The 17,973-nt window shown below is 42.6% G+C and overlaps 1 protein-coding gene across 4 annotated transcripts in view; it reads right to left on the bottom strand.

Annotated features, from left to right (window-relative positions):
* The window catches only part of LOC107387174 (arrestin red cell), a 39,773-nt gene that overhangs the window by 15,518 nt on the left and 6,282 nt on the right, over nt 1-17,973 (bottom strand). For 2 of the 4 annotated variants that reach the window (XM_054730995.2, XM_070555441.1), the window contains exons 5-7: nt 4,926-5,023; nt 4,743-4,841; nt 3,840-3,899 (exon numbers count right to left, since the gene is read on the bottom strand). In XM_054730995.2, the coding sequence (XP_054586970.2) occupies nt 3,840-3,899; nt 4,743-4,841; nt 4,926-5,023 (257 nt within the window). Of the gene's footprint in view, nt 1-3,830; nt 3,900-4,742; nt 4,842-4,925; nt 5,024-17,973 lie in introns of all 4 variants that reach the window. The other 2 variants (XM_054730993.2, XM_054730994.2) reach the window with 1 other exon arrangement.

The raw sequence follows: 17,973 nt of genomic DNA, 5'->3' as shown, positions 1-17,973 counted from the left end.
ACAGCCAATGTTTAATTACATTTAAAAATTAGTTGTTTGACATCCCCAGTTATAATAAATGTCAACAGATGAGATCAAACAAAACAGATGAGAATTGCCCTTAAGCTGTTTAACTTGGACCAAGCATTTTAGGTCACAGATAGATGTAGCTTAGGGTCTCTGTCTATACACCTTATAAGACAATTTAGGTGATGGCATGTTGTTTTTCTGCTATTGAACTGTTTTCTAATAATGTTGTGTTAAATAAAGTGAAGGAAGGAGAGAAAAAACGTTTCCCTAGCCGTTTTTAAAAATTTCCCCATGTAATCCGATTAATCGATTAATCGTGTCGAGACCCCATCCGATTCATCGATTATCCAAATAATCGTTTGTTGCAGCCCTATCTGTAAGCCAATTTTAAATGTAAAGATTGTCTGCGTAAACCTGAACAGGTCCAACCCGGTCTTAATGTGAGACCGGGTTGACGCGCCACGCTTGTGCGTAATCTTATCGGCGCAGTCTGAGCTGAAGACGAGATTCTGGGATTCTCCTCAGCTCCTGGATGTGTCGCCACATTGGAGACAGGAACAAGCGCTATTCAGCCAAAGTTTCATAATCAGGGAACATTTTCTAAGTGACAAGTCTCGCTTCAGTCGGAGGAATCTTCCTGCATGCGCTCTGGTTCTGCGACGTGCTCCAAGCCCCTCTCCACATCTTCAGCTCACTGTGCGCCGTACATACGCGCTGACAGCGAGCTACGCTGAGCTCAGTGTCCAACTCAGATGGGAATCATTTCTTGAGTGATTTAGCTACATCTGCGCGAAACGAATAAAATGTCAGTTCATAAGCATGCGTCGGGGTAATTCTTTCTATTCTTTCTCCGTCAAAATAAATAGTCAAATACGGGAACTATCTGGTCAACACAACACAAGCCCTGCTTTTAACTGTTCTGTTTTCTTGTGAAAATTGTTGCAAAGAGATAAAATTAAACTTGATTAACACCAGAGCCAGGAGCACTGCACCATTATCTCCGTCACTGTAAATGAGGGAAAAACAAATTGATCGGATCCTTTTCTGACCTTCCCCACCTACAAAGTTTAATTACAACAATCAAACGTGACAGAGCCTGGATTTGTATTCTGAACAGTCTAAACATGTTTTAAAAAGAAACGTATGACAAAAGTGGCACCTCCATGATTTCGGCGAAACTGTAGCTACAAAACAGGTAAACAAAACTGTTTCTGTGTTTAAAAAGAACGAAAGCATGGAATTAGAAAGACACAGCAAGAACACACCTAAGATGTTCAAAAAGTGGCACCTGCTCAGTAAAACCACCAACAGGGTGAAAAATATCAAAATATTGTAGGCAGAGACGGGCTACAACTTCTGGATCCGCTTTATATAAATCGTTTTATTGATCATCGTCTTATGAAAGATAACTTTGACGTACACGAGCGACCGGTACTGGCTGCTGTCACCTGTTGTGATTAGTTAAAGCAGCTCTCTGCTGTCTGATGGTAGGCCCCGCCCACAACGCCACGGCTGCTGCGGTGTTTACTGTGGGAAACGGGTAATAATGGCTCTTTGATGGGAACAGGTTGCCGACCCCTGCACTATAGTGAAGTTGACTAGTTCATACAACCCCTGCTACTGCTCCCCAGAGTGTTCTGCAGCATAATCAGCACGTTCTCTTTGAACTTGATATCAAATTTTCGCCTCCTCTTCGTCTCCGCATGGTTAAAGTTACCCTCGCGGTCTTTCACTGGCAAATCAAAAGTGAGACGATGACACAACCGCCCCCCGTACTTGCTTGTTACCACATTCCACCCGGCCACAATAAGGGACCGGCCACTATTCACCTCCGCCGACTCCGACACCGGCCAAAATTGGAGACCCGGCCTTTAATTGAATACTGGCCTGTATTAGAGGATTTACGGTAATTACTTTTCCTTCCATTCTGCTTTGCCAGCAATTCTTTGATTTTTAAGGGTTCTTACATTTTCCCCAATGACAAATTCGAGCACTTTTCAAGGTAAATGTTGGAACATTTCAAGCACCATACAGTAAAGACAAAACAGTACTTAAGGAATCAAGGACAGCTTCAGCTCACCTCAGATTTATTAGTTATTAATAAGGATGATCTAGGGCTAAATATCAATATAATTTCAAACATGAAACAAGATGACTCAGTATCTTTAATATTGATATAACCAGGGTCCAAAATTAACACTCGCCAAATGCGAGCAAATTGTTACATTTGGCGAGTAAATTTTTGAGCTCTATCTGCCACATAGCGAGTTAATGTTTGCACCAAATTAGTTATGTTTATCAGTCATCTTCCATGGATTTCTGTGATACTCCTCCCGCCTGCATGCTAACGTACAAACGTACGCGAAACGTGAGCGCCGCATCCAACGTCATTTCCGCCTATCCCATTCAATCAGTTTATCAAGTTAGCAGTTAGCTTCGTGTTAAAACTAGCGGTGAAACGTGGCGGTTTTTAACTGGAGTCAGCCAGCCTTCCAAAAGAAAACTCTTCGAACTGGAAGAAAAACCACCAGGACCAGTGGCAGCCTGGAGATGGCGGAGTCGTAAGACAATGGCTACATTATGATGGCCACGCAGATGTGTCATGAGATTTGAAGCGTTGCTGCCTTTCACAGACACTTTTTCTGCACGTGCTGCAAACAGGATAGCCGTCTTCTATCAACTGTCCCTCGGCATTCTTCAAATATCCAAAAGATGCCCGTACTTCCCACTTTGTCTTCTTTGAGGGATAATAAATGTCCTGCGCGCTGCCGTCTCCTCCTTCGACCATTATTTCAGCTTTAGCTTCAAAAAAGTTTTGGTTGTAAACATTAAAGCGCGCATGTGCTGCCAGCAACTTCAGCAGATGATACGGTGGCTGGTAAGGGTCACCGCGCCTACACCGCAGCCACGGTAATCCCACCGAGATAATATAGTTTTTAAAAACAAGATGGTTATTATTATTGTCAACTTTTTTACCGGGGGTTACCGCTACACCGGTTACCGTGACAACCCTAGCCCTGACACACTTTCAGATATTCTCATGGTGCAGCTGTGTTCTCCGGAGATCAAGGACTAGGACCCAAATGAGGCTGTAATGCTTTGGCACAAAGACGGTGTCAGAAGCAGGAGGCCAGACTTCATGGACAGAGAAAACAAGGAGTCTGACTAGATTTCAATGAAAGAGTTCATAAAAACATCTCTAAAAATAAATAAATAAATAAATAAATAGTAAAAATGACAAAAGAGTTGTTTTTCCTATTAATTGATGTTTTAATTATTTTGTCACTCTGTTTGGAATCAACATAATATAGAATAACATGCTTTAGGTAGATCTAAATCATTTAGGATTTTGGCTGGTAAAAAATATGCTTGGCTGGTAGATTTTCATCATCTACCGGCCAACTTGGCCGGTGAGTAAAAATTTTTATTTCGGACCCTGTATATAACCATACAACCAGTGTATTTCTAGAGTTAGTACTATCCACTAGCTTGCTTACATGTCTCACACAGCTCCATCAGGAAACCTCTGGGTCAATGTTCTGGCCCTAACTTCACATTTGGCTTTGTGGTTTTTGGCTATTTGAGGCTGTTTGCTATTGTTTTAGTGAGCCTTTTCACCACGGCTGCTAATGGAGATTTGTTTATCTGGCTTGTGTGGAGAGAAGTTCCAACAGTGGAAACCGGCCTAACCATGTACTCTAAATCAGGTGTGCTGAAGCAGGGACACAAAAACCTGTAGGATAATAGATATTGAGGGACCAGAATTCCCCACTTCTGCACTAACAGGCTTTTATTGATGAAAACATGTAATGCTACAGAACCTGTGGTACCTTTCCTGTGTCCTCTGGGCCAGGCTGCAGGGTGACTGAACACGGCAGATTCTGTGGGATCTGGAAAAAAAAAAAAAGAGAAAACAACATTCTGAAATATCCTAACCTCTTAGCACCCACACACCCACCATCGTCATCATCACCATAACCATCACCATAACCATCATCGCCACCACCACCAACATCATCACCATCACAACCATCATCATCACCACTATTGTCATCATCACCACCATCATCATCACCCTCATCACCATCACAACCACCACCGTCACCATCACCATCATCATCACAACCATCATCATCACCACCACCGTCATCATCACCACCATCATCATCACCCTCATCACCATCACAACCACCACCGTCACCATCACCATCATCATCATCACAACCACCATCATCGCCATCACCATCATCATCATCACAACCACCACGGTCACCATTACCATCACCATCATCACAACCACCACGGTCACCATTACCATCACCACCATCACAACCACCACCGTCACCATCACCACCATCACCACCGTCACCATCATCATCACAACCACCATCATCGCCATCACCATCATCACAACCACCACCATCATCACCATCACAACCACCACCGTCACCATCACCATCATCACAACCACCATCATCACCATCACCATCACCACAACCACCATCATCACCATCACCATCACCATCATCACAACCACCACCATCATCACCATCACCATCACCACAACCACCATCATCACCATCACCATCACCATCATCACAACCACCACCATCATCACCATCACAACCACCACCGTCACCATCACCATCACAACCATCGTCACCACTACTGTCATCATCATCATCACCACTACCTTCATCATCACCACCGCCACCACCACCTCCATCACTCACTGTGAAGTAGAACGGGTGGGCGTGCTGACCCAGTTTCTTCAGCAGCCGGTCCTGAAGACGGCTGTTTGGTTTCTTCTCCTCAGGAACTGGAGGGAAGGCCTGCAGAATCCCACAAAGAGAAGCAGTCAGAAGTGCACAGAACCAGAACCATTCAGAGGTCCGTTTGGGTCTAGTTGATCTCACCTGGAAGGTGGAGATGTAGAGGTCCTTTCTGAAGGACAGACCCAGAACATCCAGGTCCTCTCGCCCATACCGGAAGGCACATGTCAGTGTGACGAAGACTATAACCAGGAGAACACTGGGTTATTAGCTGTTTGGGTTCTGACCCAGTAACTGTTACATCTTCATCAGGGCTACAATTATCTGGGTCCAAACCCCTCCCAGAACAACCTACTACTACCTTGCTAGCCAGTCCATTCTCTACAGAAAGGAGCAGGTATCAGCATTGAGCAACAGAAGGATTATCCTGGAGGAGCACCAAAGGAGAGGATGCAGGGCTGGAGTGAAGGAGACTGTAGAAACTGAGCATTTCATCCATTCTCATGGATCCCGTTAAGATCTTTACCCAACAAGATGGAAGAGCCAACAGCCTGCAGTAGGAGTACCAGCTGAGCAGCCTCCTTCTGTTCACGGAGACCTGGCTCATGGACAATACTCTGTCATAACTTTGATGGCTTTCATCTGGTTAGAGCGGACAGGAGCACAAGGGAAAGTGACAATTGGAGAGGTGGAGGACTAGCAATGTACGGGAATGAGAGATGGTGTAACCCAGGAAACATCATTGTGAAGGAACAGCACTGTACCAAAGACTGTCAGCAGTCAGCGTCCAGCCATACCACCTGGTACGGGACTTTCTACATGTTATTGTGCTGACTGTTCACATCCCACTCTCAGGGAACGCCACGATAGCCTGTGGGCTTATTCACTCCACGGTCTCTTAGCTACAGACACCTCATTTTCATTTCTGGGGACTTCAACCCTGCCTCACAACCTGCAACTCTCCCAAGCTTCTCACAGTTTGGCACTCACACACTAGAATCTGCTCCACTCCGCCTGAACCGGGTTTGGAGCATTCTCATTAGCTTTGGATTTTCCAATGAGCAACCGGACGTCTTTTTAGCCCTCTTCCCAATGCGGTCTGCCTGGAGCTGAACAGGTCCAACACGCGCACTGCCGACTAGGGTTGTCACGGTGTGAAAATTTAACCTCACGGTTATTGTGACCAAAATTATCAGAGTTTTCGGTATTATCGCGATATTTTATAAAATGCGTTACATTTTCAGACAACTAAATGAATCCTGTATATCAGGAAAATATTGTCCTCAGTTTGTGTCTAAATTTTGCCTAAAATGTGTTATTTTGTAATTATGTTGTTTATTTGTTTACATTTTTCCCCTTTAGTCTTTAAAATACCAATATTTGCCCATAACTTCTTATGTTTTGTCTGTTTGATGTCTTCATTTTAAAAGTATTAGATCAGATGATACTCAGTACTCAAGTAGCCTTCTAAGGGGCTCAACACACGGGAGGCGACAAACGACCGCGATCAGCAAAATTTGTCGCCGTCGCTTTTATTACCTGACACACGGGAGGCGACCCGCGGCAGCGGCAAAGCCGTCTACGTGTTCTGTTCTATGGCGAAATTGAAACTTCCATTGTTATGTTTGGCTGTGTCAGGTTGGAGGGAATTAAGGTTATTTAAGCGGTTCAGAGTTTAAAAAAGCGGTAGATATGATGTTTCACAAGGTGCTGCTAGAGTTATGTGAAATCTTACTTCAGATTTTACTATATAAAACATAATAATAATCAACTTCTCCATGTTTGCTCGGAGATGTACGGAGCATCCTGTCCGCTCATTGGTCAGTGAATGAAACCTCTGGTGATTGGTCCTCGTCCGAGCGACAGCGATGAAACATTGAAAACATTTCAACTTTCTGGGATCGTGTCGCCTGTGCACGACACGTGCACAAAATTTCACACGCACGTTTTTCGCGTTTCGCTTAGTAGGAGGGAGACCTGTGATTATCGCTTTGCATGTCTCATTGAAAATGAATGGAGGAGAGGCGATGTCGCCTCCCGTGTGTCGAGCCCATAATCAGATACTTTTTTACCCTTACTTGAGTAATAAACCCTATATCAGGAAAATATCGTCCTCGGTTTGTGTCCTTCCAGTGAGCTTTGCAGATTTGGGAAAATGTCATCAGGCAGAAATCATTGTTAAATTCATAATTATTCTCGGAGAGAGACCAACTCTTATCTGCCCCTGGGAGCCCCGTAATGCATAGCGTCATTTCAACATGGGGGTGTCTGCGACACGGTTTATATGCAGGTAGCGGCGCTGCGGCTGCTTTATATAGCGACTCGTTGCATTCTCCCTCAACCCAAATCCTCGGATCACGCATTTTAGCTAAAACGCTAACGTTAGCTTGCCTTGCGTTGACTGTAGAGTTGTGGGTGATGGCCATGCAGATGTGTCATGAGATTTGAAGCGTTGCTGCCTTTCACAGACACTTTTTCTGCATGTGCTGCAAACAGGATAGCCGTCTTCTATCAACTGTCCCTCGGCATTCTTCAGATATCCAAAAGATGCCCGTACTTCCCACTTTGTCTTCTTTGAGGGATAATAAATGTCCTGAGCGCTGCCGTCTCCTCCTTCGACCATTATTTCAGCTTTAGCTTCAAGAAAGTTTTGGTTGTAAACAACAAAGTGCGCATGTGCCGCTGGCAACTTCAGCAGATGATACGGTGGCTGGTAAGGGTCACCGCGCCTACACCGCAGCCACGGTAATCCACCGAGATAATATAATGTTTTAAAAACAAGACGGTTATTATTGTCAACTTTTTTTTTTACCAGGGTTTAAAGCTACACCAGTTACCGTGACAACCCTATTGCTGACTGATTAGCCAGCCCCAATTTACCCTACCATTGGGGGAGCCTCTGATTGGTTGATACAATCAGCCATCAGGGGCTTTCCGTGTGCTCGTTTCATTATCATTCTGAATGCTGAGGAATTAACGAGCCTCTGACTGAAGCAGTTTTTCTCAGTTTCTTACTGCTATGAGGAGCGTGTACACACACACACACACACACACACACACACACACACACACACACACACACACACACACACACACACACACACACACACACAAGGTCTGAAACGATTCCTCGAGTACCTCTAATAATACGAGTACACAAAAGCCTCGAGTCAAATTCTCTGCCTCGAGGCTTTGTTGAATTCATGTTTAAATGGTAAATGGTAAATGGCCTGTATTTGATATAGTGCCTTCTAGAATCCTGGAACCCCCCAAGGTGCTTTACAACACAATCAGTCATTCATCCATTCACACACTGGTGGGGATGAGCTACGATGTAGCCACAGCTGCCCTGGGGCGCACTGACAGAGGCGAGGCTGCCGAGCACTGGCGCCACCAGTCCCTCCGACCACCACCAGCAGGCAACGTGGGCTAACTGTCTTGCCCAAGGACACAACGACAGCGACAGACTGAGCGGGGCTCGAACCTGCAACCTTCCGATTACACTTAACTCCTGCGCCACCGTCGCCTCCATGTTCAATTAATTCATGGCTTTGCAATCTCCCGGGGTCATGTTTCACCTGGACCGAAATAAGTGACGCACATACACACTGCACTGAATAGACCTTTTTCACAAAAACCGGAAGTGCATCATCGTAGGGTTAACTCGTTCCGTTCTCGGTCATGCTTCATTCAGCATGGACCATGTTTACACTTCAAGTCTTGTACATTTGCCAAGTATTTCTTTCGGCGATGTGGAAAGATTTGTTGGCGAACAATCCATCACTAAAGGAACTAAAATGAAAACAGGATAGAAGTTTCTTCATGAGCAGTTTATTGAAAAATACAAAGGTAAGTAGAAGGCTATCGTGTTAGCTAAATAGCTTCAACTGAACTGTGATTTATAGTAATGAGTCATTGGCGTTTTTATTTAGTATGTAAACAAAAATGTTTTGTATGTTGTTATGATAGACACAGCCTAAGTGTAAGTATTTATTGTGTACATAGCAAACAAATCAAGCCAAAACTGCTAGGCTTCATGAGGATAGCATTTAGCTAAATGAAAGCCATGAAACAATCATAAACTGTCACGTGCGTGCCGGGCAGCGAGGAGGATCCAAGCGCAGGGAGGAAGAAGGCGAACAGGTGAGTCCGTTTAACATAAGTTTATTCAAGACACGCTGGACACTGAAACAATGACTCCACAAAGGACACAAAACAGACGGGGTTTAAATACAGGAGGACCGGGAGCTAAGGTGATTGGGAAACAAGAGGCAGGTGGGAGCAATTAACGGAGACACAGACAAAACCTAAGAGTAGACAGGACGGGACGTGACATAAACAGAACGAACTGATGTTACAATGCTGCCAATAGACTACACGTATTTGTCTTTGTAGTATCAAATGTAGCTGGTCAGGTGTTTGTGAGAGCTAAATGCTACCGCTCACAGAGGAGAAACGAGGATCCCCACAAATTAGAGGTTTGAGATAAGACACCGCAAGTTCCATGTTCTCCTTCCTACCGAGCATATTGTATTATTAGATATTTTTGCTAGTAACGATGCATTTTCTGTTATTTTTGCACAGCTATCATTAGCTGTGGACGGTGGGCGTCTGGTGGCGTTTTCCTGTAGCTGTGTGGCAGGAAAAGGATTTTGCAACCATGTTGTGGCCCTACTACTTCAAACAGCCCACTACTCACAGTATGGCATTAAGGCGGTCCCTCCAGCTCTGGCCTGCACATCCAACTTACAACAGTGGCACAGACCAAGAACTCAAGTAAGTTAAATTTTATTTATTGTTAATTCATTTGATCTTTTTGGAATAACACTGCAATGTTAGTTAATAAAGACTTTATTGTGCTTTAGGGAATACTGAATTTGTTTAATAACTGTAGCGTGATGAAATGTCCATCGTTGACCTAAAAGGCCCTGCTCTATTTGCTCTGCCCTAGCAAAACCATAAGTTTCTGACACAAGCCTAATCTACAGGATATGGGCCAAGGCCACTCATGCTTGGTGCTCTTATCTAAACTGTTGCTTCCTCGGACAGCACAAGAAAGAAGACCAAGAACTCTATTAAATAATAATTAAATAACTTTGTTAGTCCAAATAATCATGTGAAGCTCAATGTTCAATCAATCTGTGAAATAAGAATATTAATTACTTGATATTATAATCCTATGATAGTATTTTAATAAGTAATATAACTTTAAATATTTACACTAGACTGATCACATGTAATGCTAAACTCACATGACACATATCCTTTTCTGATCCAATCAGAACCTTCCAGATCTGACGTGAGGCGTGGTTTTGTTGGTGCTTGTATAATCCCCATTTGTGGCAAATTCTGATTCAACAGTAAATCAAAACATCCAAATTATATAACTATGCCCCACATCATCTTTACTTCAGTTCCAAGCGTTCTAGAGAAGTTATTGGAGTGGCCAATCCGTAACTTTCCTCTTAAAGCCGAAAGAACCTAACGACAAGCTGGATTAAATATGTTGCATGTTCCACCTGCTGCAACGGTTCCTTCAGAATAAAAGCTGAACCATCAGGACCCCTTCAGGGTCTCGCTGATGCTAATAAACTGTCGTGACCTGGGAGTGACTCAAGACTGGAAGGGTCGGCAACCGCTGCATATCTACAGGCGTCGGTTCCAAGAGGGTCCAAGCTGGACCCCCGACATTCCAGATCTAAACGGGGACTTCCGTTGGGGTACGTAGACCGTGTAACGTGATGAAGGAGCTATTCCACCGAAGCTTATTTACCCTCTCTCCACAGATGCCTCTGACAGAACGAATCTGCATGAGACTGCCTCAAGGTCATGCATTTGCTTCTAAACTGCTTGCTCTCCAGCTCAAGAGAAGAATGAAGATAAAGGACTCTTTCCTTTAAATAAATCAAAGAACTCTATTTTTAATAAAGCTAATCACACAAAGTGTTAGTCAATAATATAATGTTGACCAATCTGTGAAATGACAGTTATGATTAGTATGCTTTAATAAGTAATATGACTTTAATCTAGCTGCACTAGACATGCTGATGACACGTAATGTAAACGCAGGACACATTGCTTTTACTCATCCAATCAGAACCTTCCTTTCTGAAGCGTGGCATAGTCTCTGTGGTGTTTATAAATCTGCCAACTTTGATTCGACCAGAAATCAAAACATCCAGATTAATAAAACCAGTCCCCACGCCATCTTAGTTCAGTTCTCTGGAGTTCACCGCATTCTAAGAGAAGTATCGGACCGGCCACCCGGACTTCCTTTTTAAGCAAAGAACCAACAAGCTGGATAAAATCTGTTGCATTTTACCAACCAAGCAACGGTTCCTTTCAGAATAAAAGCTGAACTCACTGACCCCAAGGGGGTCCATCTGATGCTGTCAACCAACTGTCGCTTTTTACCTGGAGACAATCCAAAGACTAGTCTGTCGTACTGCTCACGCTGTTTCATCGGCTCCCGTACAGAAAGGGGGGTTCGAGGACCTGGCAGTCTGGATCTGTACGGAGGTCTCATCCTGAAGGGTAGGTGTGGAGCGACAAATATGGTGTCTAATGTGTTTATGAATCTTCGATCATAGCTTAAGAGCAAACCATCACAACATCATTCAGACTTGCTTCTCCGGATACGAGAGTTCTGATTACAACATCACTCACACACACACACCATTCATCTCACGTCTCATTCACACCAGATCCATTCATCACTTAGAGTTAGAGTTAGTCTTCTTTAAAATTCTTTAAAACTGTTTAGAAACAAATCTTCTTAAACGTTTTAAAGGTGACTCTCTCTTCTCTTGTCTCTCAGTTAATACGAAGTGTTACATAATCCCTGCAATAAAAAGTTCCAATCTTCTGGTTAAAATAACCCAAAGGTCCACAAGATTGATTCCATATTCATTATGGAATCTCATGTCTTATGGGTCATTAATTAGATGTAAATTAACCCTTTACAACCGACAGATGGCGTCTCAATGTGTGTTATAATCTCCAAACCAAAGCTTAGAGTGAAACACCCTTTCACTCCCACTCAGAACTAATAGTCTCTCCGGATTTGCTGGTTCTGAACATATTTCACACACACACCATCCTCAGTCTTACTCCACCTTAGTTACATCATCACACAGTGTGTTTAGAGTTAGTTAGCCTTGTTTAAATTGTTTAGAAAAAAAATCTTCTTAAACTTTAAAACTTGACTCTCTCTCTCGTCTCTGGGTTAATACGAAGTGTTATCTAATCCCTGCAATAAAAAGTTCCAATCTTCTGGTTAAGGTAATATTCAAAGATCCACCAAATTGATTTCATATTTCCTATGGAATCTCACATTTTATGGGTCATTACTTAAGATGTAACATAACTGACATAAAATTATAATATTTAGGCTGGCTCAGATGTAGCAAGATATTTTGCAACACAAGTGTGACTCTGTTGTGCAACAGGTCAACAATTATTGCAGAGGAGTCAACATTTTATCTTTGATTTTAGGGAATTCGCCCGGAACTTTAGAGTGATGTTGTGATGTGATGTGTGTGTGTGTGTGTGTGTGTGCGCGCGCGCGCATGCATAGAATAGTTTGAATTGTTATGACTTTTTTTTTTTTTCCAAAAGTCTGGCTCAATTACATTTTTGGATAATTTCTAGGACCTTTTCCTGACTCTGATTTGATGGCTGCTGGACCTAAGATACACAAATTACAGCCCCAGCCTCTCATTGCCTCCGTATTAAATTTGGTCCTGTTCCACGTGGATGCCCCATCTCATACCTTTGTCCACCCGAGACAACCAGTACTGTTATCCAACACCACTTGGCTCCTGAATTCCCCATTCTTCCTATTACTTCGAATGACCATATTGCATCAAAACTGGACTTCGTACCCACATTGCACCAGCAGTTGCACTTACAGTCACTGCAAGTCTCACCTCAACTGGCCAGTGACATTGAAAATGGAACAAGAGACTAGTCAAACTGTCCTGTGTGGGTGCAGCTACGACGGCCGCGGTTTAACTACCAGTCACTTCCGAGAGGCTTGTGGATAATGGTGGGGGAGTAGGGATCCAGAAGCTGCAGCAGAAGCCTTTTCTACCAAAATGATAAGGGGCTCAACCAGGCAGACAGCTGCACTGAAGCGAGGCTTGCAGTTGGAAACAGATGTCCTGGCAAGCTATGCGGAATTGATAAGGGTCAACGTGCTGTCTGTTGGGTTGGTCATTCCGCCTGAAGCACCTCATCTTGGAGCCAGTCCTGATGGTCGGGTCTATGACCCTACAGAGTCATCACCATTTGGACTTGTAGAAGTAAAATGCACCACAAAATCTAATGCTTCACATGTAGCACACCTGAAGGATGACAGTGGCAATGTTATACTGAGGCAATCGCATCGTTATTACTGGCAGGTCTGGGAGCAGCTGGCAGTTACTGGCCTTGAGTGATGTGACTTCGTAACTGATACTCAGACAAATTCATATATTCCAAGAATCTGGCAAGATGATTTTATAATCGAAATGACTCAGAAGTTGGACCTTTTCTACTATAACACATACATGAATGTGTACTTAAAATTACACTGAATGTCACTGAATGGCTATTTGTCTCACAGCCACCTGCTTTAACATTTAGAAAATATGGGTGCATATGTTCACTGAAAGATTAGCGAGAGAAGACATGTACAGTTTTGTGGTGTGTTATAAACTCCTCAATTAAAACACAGGTTTCTCATTTTGTATATGAAAATATATTCAATTTCAAAACTATAAATACGTTTTATGCTCTTTTTACTACTACTTGCAGATAAAAAAGAATTTAAACATGATGCTTTTACCCCATTTTTGTGGAGTTGGTGTGGAATTGCACAGATATTGGAATTGCAGAGATGATAATAGAATAGAAAATCACTTTATTATCTATCAGTGGATACATTTTTGTGTCAGCAGTCACATTTGTTACAGTAAAAGCAAGATATAAAAAGGGCTGCACATTGAACAAAGAACATACATGAAAGAAAGCTAAAATATTCTAATATATTTAATACAATCATTACCCCCACCTAGTGTTAAAAAAAAATCACCTTGAAATCTTTGAATTTCTGCCTTAAACTTATTTTTTAGTGTGGCTATATTTTATTTATACCTCATTAAAGGGTAATTGACAAGGACAGAGGTAAACAAACATTAAAAAATTATTACAAGCTGCACTAAATTTAAAAAATGAAATTTAAGGGAAGCATTGGATCATTTGTAACCATTTCAGACTGTGTGAGCAAAATACTCTTCACAGGATATAGTCCTTGAAAACTGACCATCACGCAGCAGTTGTACCAGACCTGGCTGACGGTGCAGATGAGAGTGAGTGGAATGGGTGAGTCCCAGTTTCGACTGGACTATCAGCCCTATTATTACTCTCTCGTCGACTATCCCAAGACGAGCAATGGCTTGGGTCTTCTCTGTATCCTCTTTACTAAACTGAACAGAGCGTTTGAAGGGTGGGATGATAAGTTTAGCTCCAACATCAATGAGGAGATCATCATGACAAAGCCTTTGTCTGCCATCACTTCATCACCTGGCTCCAGCAGCTGAAGAATTCCACAGAATCGCGTTATCTCCTTGTCAGAGATGCATCCAGAGTACAGCTGAGAAAAGGACACAAACCCATGGGGGGTGACTCCAACAAGTGCCTCTGCGGTTGTTCTGTTTTTGTAGTAGGAAAACATTTCAGATTGCAAGGTGAGTGAGGAGGGTGTGGTCACAGCTATCTCAGTACAATCTAGGATCACACGGACGTTGGGACAGTGCTTTTTTCACTCTTCTGGCATGTCTGCACTTATTTTTTCCTTAGACATCCAAATTGGAAGTGTCCCCAGAATCAAGAAGAGGTAATTGGCCCAAGTGATGATTACTCTGCAAACTGTGGCAACACTACACTGAAACATGTCCGCTAGAAGCTGTTCCTTCATGCCAGCAGCACAGAGTACATGAGAAATTCATTCATTAATGGCATGCCGCGAGAGGGGCTGGGTCCTGCATCACCCATGGCTTCCTCACACATCCTCTTTGCTTTGCTCCAGTAAATCAGTTGAGAAGCAGATGGAGCAATGTGTTCCCACAAGATCTTAAAAACACACACCAACAGTAGTTTTGTGTAGATCTTATTTGAGCATCAGAAGCACAACACTGACTGATGGGGATGGAATGGCTACGCACTCCAGTTTGGCTTCCAAATCATGAATGATCTCTGCAGCCTGATCTGCAGTACCTGTGGTAGAAGTCAGTAGAGAACAAAGACTTAATTCAGTCATTTATAAAACTCACAAACATTCACCAAAATTTAGAAAATTGTTTGGAAGACCCCATGTTAAAGGTGTGTGGAGCAGACAACCATTTAGCCTTTAGCCACATGGAATGATTATTACATACATTATTGCTGTTGTGGTTCATTATGTATAGGTAATAATTAATAGATTAATACAGCAGCATCAGGGTCATGGATAGGTCCTAGAAATTATACAAAAAGTAATTGAGCCAGACGTTTGAGAAAAATTGAAGTCATAACTATTCAAATTATTCTGTGCACACTGCACACCAACATACGCACGCACGCACACGCACACACACACACACACTTACTTATACTGGAGTTAGCTGTAGCATTGCCTGCATATGCCTGGTATATGTAATTAATTAACAATGCCATTATTAATTAGTTAATAATTAATTATGCACACTGTTTTTTATGCTGTCCTTGCTCAAGAAACAATAAAAGCTCTAAACTATGAGTTCAACATCATGTACTTCTCATGAACAAATACAAGAGCATACATTTGAGCAGAGTTAGCTTTGAACACCTTACCTGCAGGAGGTGACGTAGCATAATCATGGTCCAGCTTTGTTGCCTTCTTTGCCCTCCCTAGCTCCTGGCTCCTCAGTTCCTGTAACGACTGCTGCACTAACTGCCGTTTCTCACACCGAACGTATACGGACTCCTGATTAGTACCTGGTGTGATGTTATTCCAAGCAAATAAGCTTGGTAGCGCATCAGACTTAAGGCGGCTAGCCGTGAATTGTCTGCTACAAACATAGGTACTACCCCTTCTAATAACAAACTTAGGCCCCTCCTCACGCTTGATCGCGCTTACCCACTTTTGTCTAACATCGATAGCTGCTGGAAACGCATGGAAATGTAGGTAGGGCTGCTTCTGAGCATAAGAACAACAGCCTGGAACGCTGCAGTAACTTTTGCTTCTAGATTGCGCCATTGTTGCCGGATACGGTTTTCCGCTAAAAGGTACTCACTTCTGGTGAAAAATCCAGGAAGTGTGAAAAAGGTCTATGCACACGCGAGTAGCGAATGTAGCTTAACTTTCTCTTAAGCCATGGCGGACAACGTGGACCTTGGTGGAGTGCGAAAAAGACAGGAAATGTCAAAGATGTGGGACCATTTTTCACTTCGTAAGGCGTTTACACCTTTAAATGTCACTTCTACAAGCGGACTAGGAGGTCCGCTGTATATTCTGCGGACACTGTGTGACTTTTTCATTTGTAGCACTCAGTTTTAGCTCACTCTGTGCTTCTGCTAGCAACACATCAGACCTAAAAATGTGCTAAAAATGGCAGTTTTTACACAACACGTGGGACTTTTTATTGTGTTGTTACTGATGTCTGTTGTCCCTCGGGATTGCTGCAGGAGGACACAGGTGTTTATGAGGAAAACAAAATAAAGTAAATAAATGTTTTGTGATCAGTATAAGTTGACATAACCATGGCAAACATGCTTTCTCGACACTCCTCGTTATTGTGTGAGAAAAAGTGTAGAAATTAAAACAGACGTGTTAATAGGGAAATGGCTGGTGAGCCATGCTTGTGCATGCGCCGTGAGCGGTTCTGGTGCCGTTTGGGCCGCAGCCGCTCGCAACTCTACTTCAACAGTTATCCTCCTAGTTTTTGTCTGACTTGCCAGGCTAGTAGATTCTCGCACGAGGGGAAAGTCGGCTCAGGTTGTTTACTTATTTTTTGCACAGGCATTTGTTTACTGTGAGGTAAAGTTGAAGTGCTGAAGTTTATAATTTTGAATAAAACTTGAATAACTGGCGATTGCTTGCTCATTTTAAGAGGTCTTTCATATTTTATAAAATGCTATTTGATATAATGGTTCACAAACACAAAGGGTCATTTATTAGAGTACTCGATTAATCGATAAAAGATTCGATAGAGTACTCGATTACAAAAATGTTCGATAGCTGCAGCCCTAACACACACCAATTGGGATTCAATAGTTGGGTTTCACTCTCATGACGTCTGCAGCTGCGCAAAACTCAAAAGTGGGCAGGAAGTGATCTGCTCCGCAACAAAACAGAGATACGACGGTGCGATGGATGAAAGCTACGAAGGCTTAAATGAGCTGGAACAGATGCGATATCATGAAAAATTACATCCTTTAGGTCAGTGGTTCCTAACTTGGGGGTCCCGACCCCCACAAGGGGGCGTCAAAGCCTCTCAGTGGGTCGCCAGGACCTCTCCACTTTAAGGGGTTAAAACTTCATTTATTACTTGTTTATAGCCTTCATTTTGCTCACATTTTTTTCATGAGTGAAAAGTTTACTGATATTAAGACAGGAAATAATTAGTACAGAAAAAGTAACACACTTTAAGAACATTTTGCTCGGCTCACTGTTTTATTTTCAAGTGTCAAAAGTTCATTAAAGATAGGACTGGTTGATTAATCACAGCCTTTACAGTAAATAATCTAGTATAAACAGTAATATACACATTTAAGTACATTTTGCTCAGTGTATTTTTTATGTGTCAAACGTTTATTGAAAGGAATGATTGATTTATCAGTGTTTACATGAAACAATGTGTTCAGAAAAGTAATACAAGCTGTTAAGCACATTATGCTCTGTTTGGTTTTGTTCATGACTTTGTTCTGTACTGGAGCCTATATTACTGTTATCTATTGAATCAAAGCATATTAAAATGTGCTTGAACAATTTTATCACTTCTTAATAATGTTTGTACTGGAAGAGAGAAGAATGGGAGGGGGTCGTCAAAAATTTTACTGGTAAAAAACGGGGTCCCTTGGGAAAAAGGTTGGGAATCACTGCTTTAGGTTATGCCCCATCGAGTTTTAAAAGTCTCACTTTTCATCCACTGTGGAGGATTTACCCAGCGCTGAAGCGATCAGCAACACAAAC

This window comes from Nothobranchius furzeri, chromosome 10, assembly GCF_043380555.1.
Source record: "Nothobranchius furzeri strain GRZ-AD chromosome 10, NfurGRZ-RIMD1, whole genome shotgun sequence".
In the NCBI taxonomy this organism is placed as follows: domain Eukaryota; kingdom Metazoa; phylum Chordata; class Actinopteri; order Cyprinodontiformes; family Nothobranchiidae; genus Nothobranchius; species Nothobranchius furzeri.
Note: the sequence above shows the minus strand (reverse complement) of the source record. Positions and strands in the feature narration are given on the sequence as shown.